This window comes from Thermoascus crustaceus, assembly GCF_041956765.1.
Source record: "Thermoascus crustaceus strain CBS 181.67 unplaced genomic scaffold VTN00scaffold_6, whole genome shotgun sequence".
Taxonomy (NCBI): domain Eukaryota; kingdom Fungi; phylum Ascomycota; class Eurotiomycetes; order Eurotiales; family Thermoascaceae; genus Thermoascus; species Thermoascus crustaceus.
In genome coordinates, this window is record NW_027192532.1 from 1,173,586 (window position 1) to 1,192,952 (window position 19,367).

The window sequence follows — 19,367 nt, forward strand, 5'->3', positions numbered from 1 at the left end:
TCTTATCAATCCGATTTCTTTTGTGGAATGGGGTCACTCAGCACGACGATGCCCTTCTCCCGATCAAGCTGATCCTCCTGCGCTCGATAAAGCCGGCCTTGCTGGCTAATCTCCCGCAGCTTCCGGATGTAGCCGTTGCCAGCGACGTCGGTTTCATCCTCGCCTCTGCCTTCAAGCGCCTTTTGCCGGCGCTTCTGGCATGCCTTGTACAGGTGCCATGCGTGCGGGTTTTCGATCTCGCAAAGTTCGTAGTCCACAGACCACTTGTCGTTAGAGGTGAAGTCGACCGGTCGTTCGACCTGTCTACCGTTTACCTTGTTGGTGACAGTTAGCGCCAACGCGAGCAGGTCGCGAGGCTGTTCTTGATTATCAGCAAGCCCTTGACAGGATTGCTCATCAGAAGCTAGCGAAGAGTCATCTTCTGCAGCCGACTCTGGCTTCGAAGCCAAATCGTCTGCTTTCACGTCAGTGCTGTCTGGCGACTCGGCAGAGTTCTGCACCTCTTCAGGTTCGGCGCCCGAAGGTTCCGCAGACACTGTCGAATCCCCTGCTTCCTCCTTTGGTCCTAGGTTCAAGACTCGCCGCTGGAACTCTTCGATCTCTGCTTGGTTTTTCGTCTGGATGGCGTGGATTTCTTCCTCCGTCACAGGCTCCGCAAATATGTACATGAAAGGAATATGCGCGTCGCGAGTTTCAAAGTGGAAACGGAGCGATCTCTTCGGGAATTTCGCCGTTGCTTTATCAAGAATCTTATTCCACAGGGAAAGACTGAGTCTGAACTCGGCGTCGCCAAGGGAAGTGTCGGACTGGCCATGTAACGTCTCGTCCATCTCGGGCAGGCTGATATACTGGAAGCCGAAAATGCGTTCGATGTTGTGGAACGCCACAAAGATCCCGTCCATGCGGCCAACTCGCACTTGCAAGGAGTATTTGAGGAATGCAGCCCTGATCATGTCGAAAAACTCGCGTTCGTATGACTCGTAACCGCCAAATCGAGTTCTTATCTGATAACCCAACCCATGCTCGAAGTTTCTCGCATCCATTCGAATGGACACAACAGCTCGAGTCTTCAAGTCGAACATCCCGGTCCCAGGGAGCCGGGGGTCGTGTGCATCAAGCTGAGATCGCATTATAAAATCTCCCTGAGTAGAATAATGGTAGGATTCCGGAGTAGCCTGCTCCTCCTCCGCCGAGATCTTGTTCTGGCTCGACCTCCTGTAGCGCTCGAACTCCTCCTTAGGCAAGGTGAGCAGTTTCTCCATTGATTTGCCGAGATTCATGAGGATGTTGGCACTGTCAAACTCTTTATCCGCATCGATCGCGTAGATGCCATCCTGGTAATGCAGAAACATGGCGGCGGGGGCTCGCAGCAGACGCGTGAAGTTGCGCATTCTGTCGGGGAAGCCTTGTGAAAGGTTGTTGATGTTGATCGCTCGCCATGCGGACAGGAGATAGTGAAAGTGCGAAAGAACCGAAGTCATGCTCGAAGACGAGCCCACATACTTCTTGCGCTCCTTTACGGCTATCTCCCGTAGCGTCTCGTCTTTGGACGAGGTAATGTACTGCTTCAGCGCATCGAAATCAAACTCCGTGACAGGCATGATAGAGCCCAGATACGGGTCAAAGTTGTAGACACGGGAACGCGGATCACGAAGGTGGTAGACACCGGGGCTGACAATAAAGCTCGTTAGCTCCGTCCAGAGAAAATCGGAGGATATCAAAGCTTACTTGAACAAGACTCTTTCAAGCCCGAAGGAGAGATTCGGTACCGGCGCTGTCTCAATGTCCAGTGCTTTAAGGAACAAGTCAGAGAACCTAGAGGTACGGTACTGTTCGGGGATATTGATACTCACGAGTAATTGTGAGGTTCTCCGCATGGAGAGTGCCAGTTGATTTCCGGCTCACATTATTCTTCAAATGTATCAACTTTTCACTCGAATTGGGGTCCGGAACGGCAGGGTCTTTCTTAGATTTGGCTTTGGATTGGGCCTTTCGGACGTGTTCTAGTATGCGAGATTTGTCCTGTGACTTCTAGAGACAGTGAGCAATGTCATATTGCAAGTCCAGACGGAAGGGAACTTACGAGAGGTCCTTTCTCCGTTGCTGCCTCACTCGTTGCTACCGATGCAGCCGGTGAAGATCTGAGCTTTTTCGTAACCGCTTTTATCTCTTTTTTCCTTTTCGCTGCTTCCCTCTTCGCCTTTTTCTGCTCCGCTCTCTTTAAAGCTTTAGCCTGCTTTCTAGCCTCCTTCTTTTTCTCTTTTATTGTTAACTTGTCCTCCCCGGAATCGGGTGAGGTAGCAGCCCCATCTTCCTGAGAACTGGCAGCCTTGTCGACGCCGCTCTCCGGGCTTGCAGCCTGAGTGGCAGAATCGCCGGGATCCTGTTTGGAGTGTATACTTGGAGGTTCATCTTGTCCAGACTGCTTGGGGATGTTTTCCTATAATGAATAATGGGGAGGATTAGTCGATGGTCGGGTAAATGCTTTTGGACGACACGAGACGTCACTTGCGGAGATACACGGGCACAACTCCGAGCGATTCGTACCTTTCTTTCTCCTGATAAATCGAGAGAATGGTCCCTCGGCTGCGGAGGTATGATGGTCGCCCGATTCTCACTGGCTTCAGGTGCGGACGAAGCAGCGCTGTAAAATCGCAGGGACCGGGACCGGACAGGAATTTTGGTCCTCGGAACTAAGCAGGAGAGGCAAACATGTCCGCGGACTGGGTCTGAGACAGACCGCAGGGAGAGCCGTAACATTCAGACGGGAGGTCCTCTACAGGTCTGGAAAAGGGCGGATAATATCAAGGACGTGCAATGGAGGAAAAAGAAGGACGGAGACAACGCTGCGGCGGGGGCTGGAAAGCTCTTCTCTTCGTCTCGTCGCTGTAACTTTTTTGTTGCGCGTGGATCTGGTTTGCGGCGCGCGGTTGGCCCGTGCCTCACCGCCTTCCCGAACAGGTCTCGCCACTGATCTAAGATAACATCTATCGCGAAAATATGTATCTATGAGATCGTCGAGCAGACGTGCCGCTTTATCTATGGTCTACACAGTTATCGACTGACTTCCTTTGCCATTGCTAATAAATCCGTTTATCCTAGACCAGATATTTTGACAGGACCCTTGTGTCGGTCACTAACTCGGTAAACTTCGGTGCTGCCCAAAGTCATTTCGTATCGCTCTGATTGAACCACAATCTTCACGGGGCTCCAGCCGATTTTCTGGACAGCACGCCACGGACTTCCTAAGTCTAATAGTAAAATTTCTTCATCCTTGGTGTGACACTCTGACTTCACAGACTATTAGGTGACGTTTGTATTTGTGTTCTCCAGCAAGGTCGATCGAATTTATATATCTGTGCCCTGTGTCCTAAATCAAGGAAAGCAGAGACAATAAGACCACGAGACTCTTTCCCCAATAAGGACAGATAGATAGGCATGTGTCGACGGTACCAATGCCCCGTACAAAACATTATATTTCTTATCACTAGAATAGCGTCTGAAAGCATTTTCCCTGGGTAGAAATCAAATCGAATACTGTTCATCCCAGCTCCTTGGAAGATTTAAAGTAAAATCTAGCCAGAACTAGCAAAAAAACAGACTATTATTTGATTAAAAAGATCTGGAAGGCTGAACGTCGTAAAAGATCAAAGTCTGGTCTCCGCGGGGCGACTCTCTCGGCGGGGTCGGAGAAAACGTGCCCGCATCCGATGGCGGCGAGAAAAAAAGTTCCAGATGCGGTTCTGCGGACGAGCTGCTCGTCAACGCATCACCGTCTGACGGCCCTCTATATCCCTATTTCTTGTGAGGTAAGTTATTGTCTGACTGCAGATTGCTTTATCTTTCCCCTAGAGTTCTTGTCTGGGTTTCTGTTCTGGTCATTTATCAGTATTGTGGGCTGCGCTGCGATAACCCCACGATATCGGCAACCGAGCGTCCCTCCGTGAATTGAGTCGACGACCTTCACTGTCTTCTTTCTCTCAATTGTCTTTGGCTTTTATATTGTACAATTTGATAAAGTAAATCATTCCCCTTTCTGAATTTTATGATGTTGTTTTGAAAAGTCCTGGTTCTGTTTGCGTCTTCTCTCGTGGTCCCCTATGCATGTGGGACTTATCAAAATGATACACTAGTGATTGCAAATCATCTGAATCATGCACCGTTTCAATATAATGTAGGCCAAACAGCTGACAACTCCAGATCTGAGTCAAGAACGCCGCGTCGAAGATGCTCCAAGAACGGTTGCGCATCCTCGTCGTCGGCAACGGCGGCCGCGAGCATGCCCTTGCCTGGAAGCTGAGCCAGTCTCCTCTGGTTGACATCGTCTACGTCGCTCCTGGCAATGGCGGTACCGGTCTGGGAACCTCCGCCAAGATCGTAAATGCCAGCGTCAAGGTCGACGACTACCCAGGCCTCGTGGCTCTGGCGCAGAAACACAACGTCAACCTCGTCGTTCCTGGCCCGGAGGCTCCCCTTGTTGACGGTATCCAGGGCTACTTCCAAGCTGGTATGTATACAACAGCTCTATCAAGTAGTGTGTTAAGAATAGAGTGTTAATGCCGCGAACAGTCGGCATCCGATGCTTTGGCCCGTCCAAGGCGGCCGCCCGCATGGAAGGCTCCAAGACCTTCTCCAAGGACTTCATGAAGCGTCACAACATCCCGACTGCGGCGTATGAGAACTTCTCCGACTACGAGGCTGCCCGCAAGTACCTCGACTCCGTCGACTACGACGTTGTCATCAAGGCCAGTGGATTGGCCGCGGGCAAGGGAGTTATCATCCCGACTTCCAAGCAGGAAGCCCACCAGGCTCTCAAGGAGATCATGCTTGACCGTCAATTCGGCGAGGCCGGTGACGAGGTCGTTATCGAGGAATACCTCGACGGCGATGAGCTGAGCATCCTGACCTTCAGTGACGGCTACACGACCAAGTCCCTCCCACCGGCGCAGGACCACAAGCGCGCCCTTGACGGCGACCAGGGTCCGAACACGGGAGGCATGGGCTGCTACGCCCCCACGCGGATTGCTTCGAAGGAGGTTCTGGAAGAGATCGAGCGGACGATCATCCAGCCGACGATCACCGGCATGAGAAGAGAAGGTGGGTCACTAATAATACTATATCTGCGTCTGACTCGTTTCTTTTCTATCTTATGCTGATTAATTTACAAAAATAGGTTTCCCCTTCGTCGGTATTCTCTTCACCGGTCTGATGATGACCAAGAAGGGTCCTAAAGTTCTGGAATACAACGTCCGGGGCGGAGACCCTGAGACCCAGACCCTCCTGCCCCTATTGAGCGACGACACCGACCTGGCGGAGGTGATGGTCGCCTGCACGGAGCACTGGCTGGACGGTGTTACCAACTTCAAGGTGGAGCCCAAGTTCGCTACGACCGTCATCGCCGTCGCGGAAGGGTACCCGGGGTCCTACGCCAAGGGCCGTCCCATCACGCTGGACCCGGTACCCGCGGACACGATGATCTTCCACGCCGGCACGACGCTGGTCGACGGCCAGCTGCAGACGTCCGGCGGACGAGTTATCGCCGCGACGTCGACGGCTGACAGCCTGGAGGAGGCCGTCCGGAAGAGCTACGTCGGCATCTCGACGATCCACTTCCAGGGCATGCATTACCGCAAGGACATTGCACACCGCGCTTTCCGGGACGCAAAGGAGAATGAGAACAACAATGAGGCCCTGACCTACGCCGCCGCGGGTGTCTCCATCGACGCCGGCAACGAGCTCGTCAACCGGATCAAGTCGTCCGTAGCACGAACCCGACGGCCCGGCTCAGACGCCATCATCGGAGGCTTCGGCGGAGCCTTCTCCCTCGCGGCGGCCAACTCATCCTACCACCCGCACTCCCCGACCCTGATCGGTGCCATCGACGGCGTAGGCACTAAGCTGAAGATCGCACACGCCATGGGGATCCACGACACGGTGGGTGTGGACCTGGTCGCGATGAACGTGAATGACCTGGTCGTGCAGGGCGCCGAGCCACTGTTCTTTTTGGACTGCTACTCGTGCGGAAAGCTGGACGTCGCGACAGCCTCGTCGTTCGTGTCCGGCGTCGCGGACGGCTGTGTCCAGGCGGGCTGCGCCCTGGTGGGCGGCGAGACGGCGGAGATGCCGGGCCTGTTCGTGCACGACACCTACGACGCGGTCGGCGCGGCCGTCGGCGCCATCAACACGGCGGGCGAGCACGCGCGGACCGTCCTGCCGGATACCTCGGCCATGAAGCCCGGAGACGTCCTGCTCGCCTTGGCGTCGTCCGGCCCGCACTCCAACGGCTACTCCCTGATCCGGAAGATCGTCGAGCGGTCTGGCCTGAGCTACCACGACCCGGCTCCCTTCACCATCAACAACAACGACAACACATCCCTGGGCAGAGCCCTCCTCACCCCAACCCGCATCTACGTCAAACCCCTCCTGAAAGCGCTCACCACCCCGTCCTCACACACCACCACCTCCCCCTCCGCGATCAAGGGTCTCGCTCACATCACCGGCGGCGGTCTCATCGAGAACGTCCCCCGCATGCTCCCGGCCACTCTGACCGCCCACATCAAAGTCACAAGCTGGGCCCTGCCCCCAGTCTTCCAGTGGCTCAAGAAGACCGGAAACGTCTCCGCGGCGGAGATGGCGCGTGCGTTCAACTGCGGTGTGGGCATGGTGATTGTGGTCGAGAAGGGCTGCGAGGCCGCGGTCCGGGAGGTGCTGGAGAAGGAAGGCGAGACGGTGTACGAGGTCGGTGAGTTGCGGGTGAAGGGTGAAGGCGAGGAAGGATGCGTGTTGGAGGGGTTGGAGAAGTGGGATGAGTAAATCTACCTCATCTAACCTAACCTTGGAGAGCACTCTTTAAGAGGTGCCCTGGTTTTGGAGAAAGAAGAACAAGATGGACGATATTCCCCTCTGTTTGTCTTGTGAGAAGAGATACATGTGTAGATAGAAGAGTGAGATGAAAAAAGTACAGTACCCTACCGATTTCGCTATCATGTGATGTCGGATGTTAGATGGCAACTCAACGCAATGCAGTTATATTTTACGTTCACATGAGTCGAACATATTTTTCAAATATATATATATGTATCTCTGCTTTGCCGTGTAGTAGTCAAATCAGATTATGGATATATTATTGTCCTGTGTAGATCTCTCAGATAGATACAATGCAGTAACATCTACATACATCTAGCAGATAAAGCCAAGTAAAGCAAGTTATAAAAAAAAATTCCATATGGAGTATCACAAAGCACTGGATGTGCCTTCCCGATCCCAGTACAACCCTGCCTTTCCAGTTCCGCCGCGGAATTGGAACCTTGTTATCAAGTAACCTCCAAAAGCGAGATCACATGACTACTAATACACGAACGAGTAACAAGTATCAATACAATGACAGCGGACGGGCCGCAGACTACCTCCCTTCCCTTAGTACCTAGTCCGGACATATTACGCGGAACTTTCTTCGAATTTTCGAAAGTTCGCTTGGACTTCTAGTTGGAGGCTTGGAACCTTAAAAAGCAAACCGGGCCCGGCCGGGGAGGGCTCCATTTTAGTTAGCAAGGGAGGTTATTACTATGTATAGTAAGCGATGCGAAAAAGGGGTGACCCCGTCGTTATTACCGGATTAAGGTAAACGTGGAAGGCAGATCAGGGGTCTTCGGCTTTTCTAGAAGCAAGCTGCTTTGTTCCGTAGCACGGGGCACAAGGTGTGCAGTAGGTACAGCAAGAGCCGCAAGCGTAAGTTACACGTGAGTCGTACGAGATATTCTAAGATGTTTTAGGAACAGAGCAACAGTTTTGAAAAAAATTTCACTAGAAATTGATACTTTCTTTATATCTGCTGCTGCTGGAATGCAAAACAAGAAAGGGAGTAAAAGGGGATAATAGTCGGGAGGTAATCAAGGAAGAAATGTGGCTCTTACTCGACAGGTCAAACTCTCGACAGCACCTAGAATTCACGGAAATGAAGGGGGTAATGGAGAGGAAAGGGAAGAAAATAAGAACTACACGAAAGCCCTCTTCGCCTCTTCACCCAAACTTTTTCCCCTCCAACTCCCCTTCGTTTCCCTGAGCTGAACCGGCCGTCACAGATATCCCTCCAGAGTAAGAATCCTCCAAATAGCCGTCTCTATTCCACAACTTGAGCCCTCTTCAGGTTGTAGCCTTGACATTGTGAGTCAGAGAAAGTCAACTAGCCACCACCCTGCATTTTAATACACCAAGGAGGTACGAGCGAAGGAAACGAGTAATCGTGCGAAGCACCTGTACGGTAAAACCAATGTCAGAGCCGTCGTATCGCGGAGAATGTCTGATCGAAGTAGGCCGTACCTTAGAAGCACTTGCGGTGGACGATCGAAGGACCGCTCTCGTCGTACTCCTGCTTGGAGATCCACATCTGCTGGAAGGTGGACAGAGAGGCAAGGATGGAACCACCGATCCAGACGGAGTATTTACGCTCAGGAGGAGCAATGATCTTCACCTTCATGGAGGACGGGGCAAGGGCGGTGATTTCCTTCTGCATACGGTCGGAGATACCGGGGTACATGGTAGTACCACCAGACTGGAGACGTTAGTAGCCACTCAACTTTTAGTAAATGGAATGGTACATACCATGACAATGTTGCCGTACAGGTCCTTACGGACGTCGACATCACACTTCATGATGGAGTTGAAGGTGGTGACGTGGATACCACCGCTCTCCAGACCCAGGACGCTAGGCTGGAACAGAGCCTCAGGAGCACGGAAACGCTCGTTGCCAATGGTGATGACCTGGCCGTCAGGAAGCTCATAGGACTTCTCGAGGCTGGAGCTCTGGGAGGCGGTCTGGATCTCCTGCTCGAAGTCGAGGGCAACGTAGCAGAGCTTCTCCTTGATGTCACGGACAATTTCACGCTCAGCGGTGGTGGAGAAGGTGTAACCACGCTCAGCGAGGATCTTCATCAGGTAGTCGGTCAGGTCACGACCAGCCATGTCGACACGCGAGATGGCGTGGGGGAGGGCGAAACCCTCGTAGATGGGGACGACGTGGGTGACACCGTCACCGGAGTCGAGGACGATACCGGTGGTACGACCGGAGGCGTACAGAGACAGCACGGCCTGGATGGAGACGTAGAAGGCGGGGGCGTTGAAGGTCTCGAAGACGATCTGGGTCATCTTCTCACGGTTGGACTTGGGGTTGATGGGAGCCTCAGTCAGCAGAACTGGGTGCTCCTCGGGAGCGACACGCAGTTCGTTGTAGAAAGTGTGGTGCCAGATCTTCTCCATGTCATCCCAGTTGGTGACGACACCGTGCTCGATGGGGTATCTCAGAGTCAAGATACCACGCTTGGACTGTGCCTCATCACCGACGTACGAGTCCTTCTGACCCATACCAATCATGATACTGTGGACAAGTTAGTCGATCACATCATCCCGCATAACAGACATACCAGCCCCAGGCAGACCTGCTGGCCCTGGGCGGAAATGACTGAGGACCGGGGGATAAGGGGATAATTACCCATGATGACGGGGACGACCGACAATGGACGCTGTCAAAGGCGTTAGTTTTGACGTGCACGAGGAAAAATCTGGGGATCGAGCTGCCAGATGCAAGGGATCTGGCGCTATCTCGAACCCCCTTGGGGGGATATCTGTGGGGTTGACTTACGGAAGACGGCTCGGGGGGCATCGTCACCGGCGAAACCGGCCTTGCACATACCCGAACTGTAGGCGTCTGGTCAGTAAAGGTGTTCTCCATCTCGATACGGGTGTTTTGAGGATGTCGTCCTTCGACAGAAGGGTTGGGGAGAGCCGGGTCACCACCGCGGCTAGGCGGCGCGGTAGACGACCAGATCGGGGAAACAGCTTTTGAAAGCATCGCGGGAGACATACCCATTGTCGATAACGAGGGCAGCAACTTCCTCTGTGATGGAAACGGCGTGTTAGCGTTCTGGACGTTGGTGGTTGAGGTTGACGGGGACCGGGGAGCGCTGGAGAAGCAGCTGAGGTGTCATTAATCGGGGAAAGCTTACCCTCCATGGTGGCAGAAATAGATTATTAGAGAGACGAAGAGAAAAAGAAAATCAAAGGAGTATCACGAACGCGACCTGAAGGACAAATACGACCGTCCAGGGAGAGAGATGGGGGGAGTGAAGGAAAAGGTTGATGGATGTAGGGAGAGACGCGGGAGTTGATGTTGGAGATGGGAAGGGAAAGGGAAGGGAGCAGGTGAACGGGCGTTAGTGTAGGCAGTGGGCTGGGAAACGGGGGGTTGAGAAGCCAGCATGGTGTGCGGCGCTAGAGGCGTGGACAGGCCGCACCCTCAGTGGGACGTTCCGGCGGGCCTGGCGAGCCACTAGTGACACGCGAAACCCGGCTGCCTCTGCTCTCCTGAGTCCAGACGATGGCCGCGATGGCAAAGACATTGCGCATCCCTCGTGGGGCCGCCGCGCTGTATCCAGACACCGTAGCCTGAACTGTCTGACTCCGCCCCGGCGGATGGCTGAGATTTGTCCTCCGTCCTTACCCCAAGCATAGCATCTGACATGGTAGCTGTCTGTCTCTGCCAGCTTGTATACCTATTCTTGCGTATGCTCGTCTGCCCGAGATCGACTTGCTTAGGCAGACAGATATCCTTCCGGTTCTGGCACTCTTGGCGTCTCGAGGTTCCCCTCGCTATGTCCTATCCAGGGAGCTGTCAAACGCCTTCCGTATGGCACCGACGCCTCTTTACGCGTGTTCATTTGGCCACAGCAAAAAATTTCTCTACAACACCACGGTTCCCTGGCCCTTGACGACTGGCGGACCGCATGATGGATAGAGTGGGTGTGCTGGGGGTGCAACCACTACGCGGTGAAAAAGACTGCTTCTTTACCGCCTTTTCGTCAATCCCTCAGGCCAACATAAAGGAAACAAAGAGCAGAGTGCTCGCGCAGTCTGCATAAATAGATCGGAGACTTCCCTGTCTGCTTGGCTGACGCGGGGTTGTCGGCCTGAAAGCTTGAGCCTCAGGCCTGATGGCGGGGCATGACGGGGACACCGCGAGACACATGTAACAATATACATACGGACCACGGAGTAGTCGAGCGCTCTAGCTTGTTTCGTCAAAATCAGAGATATACAACAGCTTAGCTCCTATTCCGGAACACTCAGTACAATGCTATTGTAGTGCGGAGTAGCTTCTGGTGACTTCTTGGCGGTGGAAGAGGGTGGAATGCGAAAGCTGCCGCGCGAACCTACTGCGGAAACTCTGCTGCGGGATACGTCAGAACATTGAAAAGTAATCTGACTTCACAAAACCTTCGTCAGCTATACCTCTTATCTCAGTGCGCAGCTCATTGCGCACTCTGAAGGCCATCTAGACGTTCAATTCCTGCACTTTTTCCGCGCTTGAAGACGGGAAACTATTTTTCCCCACACATTGACACCGAGAACGACTTGAAAATCAACCGCAAACCTCACAATGGATTCCCGAATGAACGAGCTCCTCAAATGGAGTATCGAGAACTCTGATGTCTCCCGACGACCTCAAGATCCCCATGACCCGTCTTCGGCTCCCGCCCCAAGTACTCGCGGCCTCAATCCGGAGGCTATCAAGGCCCTATTTGGGGGTCCCTCCGATGCGGAACTGATGAAGGAGTCCATGGCAGCTCTGCATTCAGACGAAGTCGACCTGGAGAACAAGCTGATTGCGTTCGACAACTTCGAGCAGCTGGTCGAGACGATCGACAACGCGAACAACATGGAGCCGTTGGGTTTGTGGACGCCGCTCGTCGAGCTGCTGAAGCACAAAGAGCCGGAGATGAGGCGGATGGCCGCATGGTGCATTGGGACAGCGGTGCAGAACAATGAGAAGGGCCAGGATAAGGTATGATTCTCCTCTCTCTACTTCAGGTCTAGGGCATATGCTAACCATTGCCTGACAGCTCGTCGTCCTCAACGTCATCCCAACTCTCGTCTCCCTCGCCACCACTGATCCAGTGCAAACTGTCCGCCGGAAAGCCGTGTATACCCTCTCCTCTGCTGTGCGCAATTACCAGCCTGCGATGGATGAACTTGTGAAACATCTTCCAGAGGGTTATCCCCGCGATCAGAAGGTTGATGCGGGGGACATGGGCGCCATCGATGCCATCATGGAAAAATTGAGGGAACACCCAGTTGAATCTGCTTGGAGTTAACGAAAGCTACGAAAGATGCAAAACGATTGAACGTATGAGGCGCATTGGTGCTGGAGTTGGGTCTGTTGGATTTGAGGTCTTTGCATAGATGGACCAGTCCAGGCAGCCCTAGAGGAGGCACGTGCCTGGGTATCCATGTCCGCGGTAGGTGGCCTTGAGTGCCGCCTGAGTCGTAGCATTGAATGCTACGATTTACATGGCATAATTATGAACACAGATACGTTCTGCCAGCAGCAGTGTGACTGCGTATTAGTGGTGAGCTGAGTCGAGTCGAGCAATGGTAGTTTGTCTCCAGACCGACCAGGCTCATAACTTCGACTGCAGCTCTCGACCTATACTTACGATAATTAATGTGTTTCACGTTGGCCTGTATGTCTTCGTCAGAAATGATGAATCATTTTCCTGTTCTTCCATTCTGGTATCACGTGGTATGACGTACTCACTTGGGCAGGTCGTCATTATGTCCGGCTTGACCTTCCAAGTGTTAGACGACTACACCAATTCAATCCCACGCCATACTCCATCCATGCGCGCCATAAGGGTATATCTACTCTAATATCTTGTCCTCAGCAACCTGTTTTTCTCTTGCAATTCTCGAAATTCCCTCTCATTGGTACTCAACCTGTCTACTGTAACGGCTTAGACCCGCTACTACGGTGTAGTCAACAAGGTAGAACAGCAGTTTTGGTATACTCACTCTCAATCCAGAGATAAAAATAAAATAAATCCATACATGTATGCATGCAACCATCAATCTATGTATGTACCGTACCCTCCTCCCTCTAACCAAAAGGATCCCGTTTCATTTCCATCAACCTCCCCCCACCAATAGATAGGTGGTACTAGGTACTAAGCTACCATACCTTAGATAGATACGTGTCCATGTTCATGCAAAATGTAACATGTAGATGCAGACGCAAATGCAGATTCAAACCGAACTGATCTTCGTCGCCCCGAAGAACCCATCCCCTCCGATCCCGAACCCCTGTCTCCATCCGGCTTTCGTCTTGCGCTGCTCTTTGATATGCCAGAATAGGGAACCCTGATCAACCAATATCAGTAAGGATCCGGGTTAGTCAAGCACTTAATGTATAGATGACTTGGAAGTTAAATATGTAAGGAAATAAATAGGTGGCTTCGTTATAGTCGCAGGATGGATTTGTTAGGTAGGTGTGTATATATGTATATTAGTGACTTACATCGTAGACCCTCCTTACGTCTTCCTTGTATATCTTCCCTTCTTTCTGGATGAGGAGCCAGGTCGTGCCCCATTCGAAAAAGGCTGCGCCCCACTGTATATCGTGTATCAATTACTCTATTAGTACTGCTCAAGCAGAAGTAATATTTTGCTGTATTCGTCATGTAGAATAAAAATACAAAACAAACGACAGGAAAAAAAAATTAACCCCTGAGGATAAGAAATATAAACAACTTACCCCAAACGGATCTGCCGCGCACCGATGCCCCCGCATCAAATTGAACGTCTCGCGCAGCGTCAACGCCCCGTCCCCGTCCTTGTCGTACTTGGCGAACAGGTTCTCGAACGTCTGCGGCACGAAGCGGCCCTCCATGTCGAAGACGTTGCTGTCTGATCCGTGCTATATTTCCACATCAATCAATCAGTATTTAGACATACATGTACATAAACATAGTGCAGAATACATGGTAGATATATTAATTAAATATTAGTTAATGAGAATATACTCATACCTTCGCCTTATGCATCCCACCCACATACACCCGGAACAGCGGGTCCGGCCACCACGAGTATGCGAGGCGCGTCGGGTACGAGAAATTGAGGTTGATGACCAGCACGGCGAGGAACGAGAAGAACAGGTTGAAGCCCAGCTCGCGGAACCCGATGAAGGTGTCGTAGGGGGTGATGATGCCGTCGCCGTCACGGTCCCAGAAGAGGGTGTGTTGTTGGAGGACGGTCTGTAGGATGATTTAGCTGTGGGCTAAAGATATATATATTTGCATGTGCATATAATTTTCCCCTTCTTCTCGTAGCGAAAATATTATCCTTTGTCAGAGTTGGTTTCTTTTCTTTTTTTCATGGTACATATATCCCAAATGTAGGTAGGTATATCAATGTACTCAGATCTGGTACCAGCAGGAAAGAACATTTCATCACATAGGGAGAAAGTATTGCATCTACTGCATAGACACATAGACAGGCAAAGAAAGAAAATAAAATAAAACAACTTACATAATTCTTAAACCCCTCCGCATGCCCCTTCGTCCCGAACGGCGACTCCCTCGACACCGCGAGATTCGCTCTTCCAACACCCGGTTTCTCGACATCCCTGTCGACTGTCGTCGCGGGGCGGCGTTTTGCAGTCAGCGGAGCATGACTGACGGCTATGTCAAAGGCCAGACCTAAATCGTTGGGTTGGCCTTGGGCTTTGACTGCGTTTTCGTGCAGTTGCTTTGCCATGATGGTGCTCATCTTGCGCGGGTGGTTATGTATATAAAGTAACGTACTTCAAGGCAAGGAATAAAACGATGGAAGAGAGTCGTTGTTTATGTACTTGATATAGGGGAACAGCGTCAGATTATGGATCTTTTATATTTGCAGCCTATAAAAAGTACTTAAAATAATGACATGGTGCCTGAGTGGCTTGCAGCCTGTTGTTCCCTTCAAACCGGTCATGGGCCGTTCTGTTCATGATGTCATCGCGACGCTACTCACAATTATGCCAGGTACTTGTCACTAAGAGACCAAGTCACGAATCACACAGGAAATGAAAATAGTCTATGTCTGTTTAAAAACAAAATAAATGGATAATGCTAAAGGCTCTTTTGTCGAGTCCAGCTGACATCATTACGACTATGTATAGAATACTATATCTGGTAGGTTGGGATTCTTCACCCACCCCCCTCAATTAGAAGATAGCCCTTCGAAGGATATCCAGAAGGGTATGTGGTTTTTCTAGATACACATAGATACATTTTCCGTTTAAAGAATCTGACGCAAGTGGATGAGTTGTGGAGTTTTAAGTACATCGTTTCAAACTCTGCAAACTTAGATGTCACCTCTATATTTACTCAAATCGGCATTCAGTGCTTACCGCGATCTCTAAGTCTATATCTTGCCGCTTTCAGCTCGTGACTCCGCTGAGCTCGCAGTGGTGAAAACCGCCAGGAGAAATATATGTACAGCACACATCCCGTATCCACCTTTCTGGATTTCGCAGTCGAATACTACATTCACGCAAAGGCATCCCGAAACACTCGTCTATTCTCCGCTGCAATTTCTCGCAAACTGCCTAAGAACGAATTTAACTTCTGCTGTACTGCTGCAACGCCCTTCTCGACTCTAAGTGGCTTTGGGTATAGTGACGGATAGTCCTGTTTGATCATATCTGCGCACTATAACATATGATAGAATTAGTTTCCTCTGAATTATGAGCTAGATAATAACATTGAGAGTACCTTTTCAGCGACCATATATACCGCATTTTGTATTTTCCCGTCCGGTATGACAGGGAAAACAGACGCATCCGCTATTCTGAGTTTAGTCACGCCGAAGACGTTCAGTCGACCGTCCACTGCACCCTCTTCGATTGTCTTGCCCATGCGGCAGCTTCCACATGGGTCTGGAAAACCAATTACTTTGTGTTCATAGATCAGATTACACTGTATTAGTTGTCGATCACTTACGATAACCGGTAGACACTCGTCCACGGATGAAGCCATGCATCCCCTCGTCAGAGTCCCGGGGTATGGGGATCGGATACTCGTCCAGGACGACGTCTTTGATACCTGAACCCCTTAGGATCACTTCATCGATAAAGCAGACTCCCTCGCGGAGAGCGACGACATCGAGCTGGTCGGAGAGAAAATTGAGGTTGATACGTGGGGGATCGAGTGCACTATCTGACCGCAACGACACAACACCGCGGGACAACGGCCGCAGCAGTGAAACAATGACAGTCAGGTAATGGCCGGTGGATGGGGGTGGAATGTGAGGTTGGAAAGGTTTCGCGAATACCGGCTTCGATAAGCTGTCAGCATGGAAGTACAACGCCACATTCAAATCTGAAGGGACAGAACCCAGGGACTCGTCTCTTACGAGGAAATCAAACTCGAAATGCGGCTGTCCATCAGGTCCCAAAGGATCATAGCCTAGCTCCTCCTTTCGCTCCCGCCATTCCTTACAAGTGGACAGACGTCCATCTAGTCGCTTGAACGCTGATGTTTCCAACAATCCACAGCTCAGTGGACCCTGTCTGTTCTTCTTATATTCAGTTAACGCCTTGAATTGCTCAGGGCTGGATTGCACGACGTGATCCAGACCGTAGCCTTCTTTGACATGGAATACGTGTGGGACGATAGGATGGTCCTGGAGATTTCGACCGACGTGCGGTGAATGGATTAGGCAGTCCATGTTGTGAGAGTCTAATTCCTTCTGTGTGCCAATACCTGATAGCATTAGGAGCTTTGGTGTTTCGAAGACGCCGCAGCAGACAATAACTTCGTGTCTTGATCTGTAGATCTCGGGTCCGTCTGATCCTTGAACCTCAATACCTACAGCAGTATTATTCTGAATAATGACTCTTGACACCATTCTCTCCGTCTGGACAGTGATGTTCGGCTTTCCTTCAAGGAAACAAGTACTGGCGCATCTGACGCCGTTACATACCGTACGAACGACATGACAGAGTCCTTCGACAGAACCACTAAATATATCAGAAGTGGTTGCATAGCCTCGACTCTTCCAGCCCTCTCGTAAAGTATCAGTCAGGGGCATCTGCCGCTCAGGGGAGACCTGTAACGGAGAGTCCTGGGGCTCGCTGCTCCCCGCTGGTGGCTTTTCATCATCAAAGACCCCCTCGTCGTCGTGGAACGATGCGCTCTATTTGGTGACATGTTACCGGGAGATTTTCTTTCTTTTTATTCAGACAGTGATATAAAACACTTACTTTCCGCAAATACTTGAAGCAATTATCGAAACTCCACTCTTCTCCACCGAACCTGGCCCAGGCATCGTATGTCCCTCGACTCCCTCTCATCCAGCTGAAGTAATTGAGAGAACTGCTCCCGCCCAGGACCTTCCCTCTGGTATTACGCTTCTCCGTACGTCTGTAGTCAGGTCGATCGACCATGGTGGTCTCATACGCCCAATCGTACTCGCTCTCCACCAGATTGAAGGCCAGACCTGGCGTCGCTATCTCTTCCACATCAAGAGGATTGCTTTAAAGAACGACGGATGCTCCTCAGCATCAGTAAAAAAACAAAAAGCTCGAGTCAATTGGAAGCCCCAATTCGTCCTTGGGAAACGTACTCTTTACCGGCTTCGATCACCAGTACTGATACCTCTGGGTTCTCTGCTAGGCGACCGGCCAGACAGAGTCCAGCGGTACCACCCCCGGCGACGATGAAGTCATACTCGGCCTGGGCCATTGTTTCCGTGTTTGAGATCTCCTGTTGGATATGAGATCGGCGTGTCGGTGCAATTGGCTATTCCACACCTTCAGAGACAACAAGAACCCAGAATAAGAGATTCTTTTGCGCCTCGAAGGCCACTTTCAATTGCTGATCCTAGATGGTATCGTGATGGTTTACCCGCCAAAATTGGTTGCAACGTTGATTTATGACGTTACCGTGATGTCGCTATCTTGGGTTGAACAAGAAAACAAACAAAAAGTGCATGGTCGAGCTGAAAATTGTTCACATAACTAATTGATATTTACTGTACATAACTGGATGCTTTATCACCTCGAGTCGTGATCTACGGACTGCTAGTCTGACGTCGGACGCCGTCCAACGACCATAAAGCCCCTAGGGAAAGCGAAAGAACATGCTCTTATCAGGACATGCATCAAACTACCAGGAAATATAGTTCCAGAACTTCATTCGGAAGAACAGATCTCAATTCATAGACGTTAATCTACATACATGCCATAAGAGAGCAGACCCACCTGCGATCCACGCCAATGCCAGAAATCAAAAGACAGGCTATCAGAAGCGAGCATAAAGAGTAAAAGGAAAAAAAGGTCCCATAAAATGGCTATATCGGCACACAAAATTAACCCGGTTAATTTCAGAGACACGCTTCTACAGAGCCAGGTTGTACGTGTAGTCGTCCTCCATGTTCTGCGACACCCACAGAACAACGGAACTGGAGAGTAATTAGCAAGTATTCAAGTGAATATTTCTAATAATATATATGAAGGAAGAATATACCTCAGCATGACCAGACCGTTCGCGATTACATTGGCGATTCCAAAGTACAGCGTTTGCAGTGGATAGTTGTTAATGAGATACTTGAGGACCATGACCGTCTAGCACTCAAGTTAGCATCATCAGTGTCTTCCACCCCGTAAATTTATCGACTACACAACAGCAGCCGACAAAAAGCACCAGATGAAAAGGATATATAGTATGCAGGTACTCACCACACTCCCCGCCAGACCGCCGGCCAGCAGCGCGAACCCGAGGAACAGAACGAAGCGCGCCTTCCACGCAACCCCACTTCCACTGTAACTGAAGCTATCGGCATTCAGCCGCGTCTTCTCGATCGAGTTGATGACCATCATGCCCAGCGCAGAGCAGATGCCGGGGATCCAGTCAACGAACTTGACATGGACCTTGGAGCCATTTCGCGAGCTGTGGGAGAAGGCTGCAGCGTCGACGAGGAAGAAGAATCCGAGGGAGAACTAAAGCAACAAAAGTCGTTAGAACAGCTGCGCATAGGAGATAGTGATAGAAGGTAAGCTCACCAGTGCTCCGGAAGTGTAGACGCCGACGGAGCGGAGGGTGGAATTATTGAGCCATTCCGGCTTGGAGAAGCGGAAGAGGCGGTTGTTCGAGACGTCCATTGCGAGATGTGCCAAATGCCTCTCTGAATTTATTATTTGACCTTCAGATCCCTTGTATATTCGATGCGATAGGCGCGTCCTACAAGGGAAGCTATCCAGATGCCTGGGGGTCGTGATGATGCGGTCGTTGTCGGAGGTCGGAGAAACTGAGGAAGCGTGTCACAGCGTCCCGAAGGAGTTTGGTGCCAGCGGCGTATCCACCTCCCCGCATTTCCAAGCTTCTCACGATGTATATGATTAAGTATAGCACGCTCTTTTCGCAGAGCAGTCTGTATTGTCTTCATTGGATTGTATTCTCACTAGGCGTCTTGTGAGGAAATTTAGTATATTCAAACTAATACACGGTTCTATACCAGATCCATTGCTCTCTCTAGCGCTTCTTCTACTATCAAAAAAT

At 51.1% G+C, this 19,367-nt stretch overlaps 7 protein-coding genes across 7 annotated transcripts; 2 read left to right on the forward strand and 5 right to left on the reverse strand.

Moving 5' to 3' along the window:
• Positions 1–5: 5 nt before the first annotated feature.
• Positions 6–2,760, reverse strand: VTN00DRAFT_8743 (uncharacterized protein; the record flags this gene model as incomplete). The annotated part of the gene is made up of 5 exons (XM_069435626.1): positions 6–1,671; positions 1,729–1,792; positions 1,854–2,031; positions 2,084–2,440; positions 2,548–2,760. 5 exons carry the CDS (start codon positions 2,758–2,760, stop codon positions 6–8), a joined length of 2,478 nt encoding a protein of 825 aa, XP_069285553.1.
• A 1,467-nt stretch (positions 2,761–4,227) lies between these two features.
• Positions 4,228–6,813, forward strand: VTN00DRAFT_8744 (uncharacterized protein; the record flags this gene model as incomplete). Its single annotated transcript, XM_069435627.1, has 3 exons — positions 4,228–4,507; positions 4,570–5,097; positions 5,174–6,813. The coding sequence occupies 3 exons, from the start codon at positions 4,228–4,230 to the stop codon at positions 6,811–6,813; spliced, it is 2,448 nt and encodes an 815-aa protein (XP_069285554.1).
• A 1,507-nt stretch (positions 6,814–8,320) lies between these two features.
• Positions 8,321–9,847, reverse strand: VTN00DRAFT_8745 (uncharacterized protein; the record flags this gene model as incomplete). The annotated part of the gene is made up of 4 exons (XM_069435628.1): positions 8,321–8,551; positions 8,602–9,351; positions 9,420–9,518; positions 9,638–9,847. The coding sequence occupies 4 exons, from the start codon at positions 9,845–9,847 to the stop codon at positions 8,321–8,323; spliced, it is 1,290 nt and encodes a 429-aa protein (XP_069285555.1).
• A 1,584-nt stretch (positions 9,848–11,431) lies between these two features.
• Positions 11,432–12,146, forward strand: VTN00DRAFT_8746 (uncharacterized protein; the record flags this gene model as incomplete). Its single annotated transcript, XM_069435629.1, has 2 exons — positions 11,432–11,836; positions 11,895–12,146. The coding sequence occupies 2 exons, from the start codon at positions 11,432–11,434 to the stop codon at positions 12,144–12,146; spliced, it is 657 nt and encodes a 218-aa protein (XP_069285556.1).
• A 928-nt stretch (positions 12,147–13,074) lies between these two features.
• On the reverse strand, positions 13,075–14,595 carry VTN00DRAFT_8747 (uncharacterized protein; the record flags this gene model as incomplete). The annotated part of the gene is made up of 5 exons (XM_069435630.1): positions 13,075–13,188; positions 13,346–13,438; positions 13,583–13,744; positions 13,857–14,081; positions 14,356–14,595. The coding sequence occupies 5 exons, from the start codon at positions 14,593–14,595 to the stop codon at positions 13,075–13,077; spliced, it is 834 nt and encodes a 277-aa protein (XP_069285557.1).
• Positions 14,596–15,356: 761 nt separating this feature from the next.
• On the reverse strand, positions 15,357–17,552 carry VTN00DRAFT_8748 (uncharacterized protein; the record flags this gene model as incomplete). The annotated part of the gene is made up of 7 exons (XM_069435631.1): positions 15,357–15,518; positions 15,582–15,745; positions 15,810–16,143; positions 16,222–16,725; positions 16,792–17,004; positions 17,072–17,342; positions 17,434–17,552. The coding sequence occupies 7 exons, from the start codon at positions 17,550–17,552 to the stop codon at positions 15,357–15,359; spliced, it is 1,767 nt and encodes a 588-aa protein (XP_069285558.1).
• Positions 17,553–18,206: 654 nt separating this feature from the next.
• Positions 18,207–18,970, reverse strand: VTN00DRAFT_8749 (uncharacterized protein; the record flags this gene model as incomplete). Its single annotated transcript, XM_069435632.1, has 4 exons — positions 18,207–18,270; positions 18,336–18,433; positions 18,548–18,808; positions 18,872–18,970. The coding sequence occupies 4 exons, from the start codon at positions 18,968–18,970 to the stop codon at positions 18,207–18,209; spliced, it is 522 nt and encodes a 173-aa protein (XP_069285559.1).
• Positions 18,971–19,367: the final 397 nt, after the last annotated feature.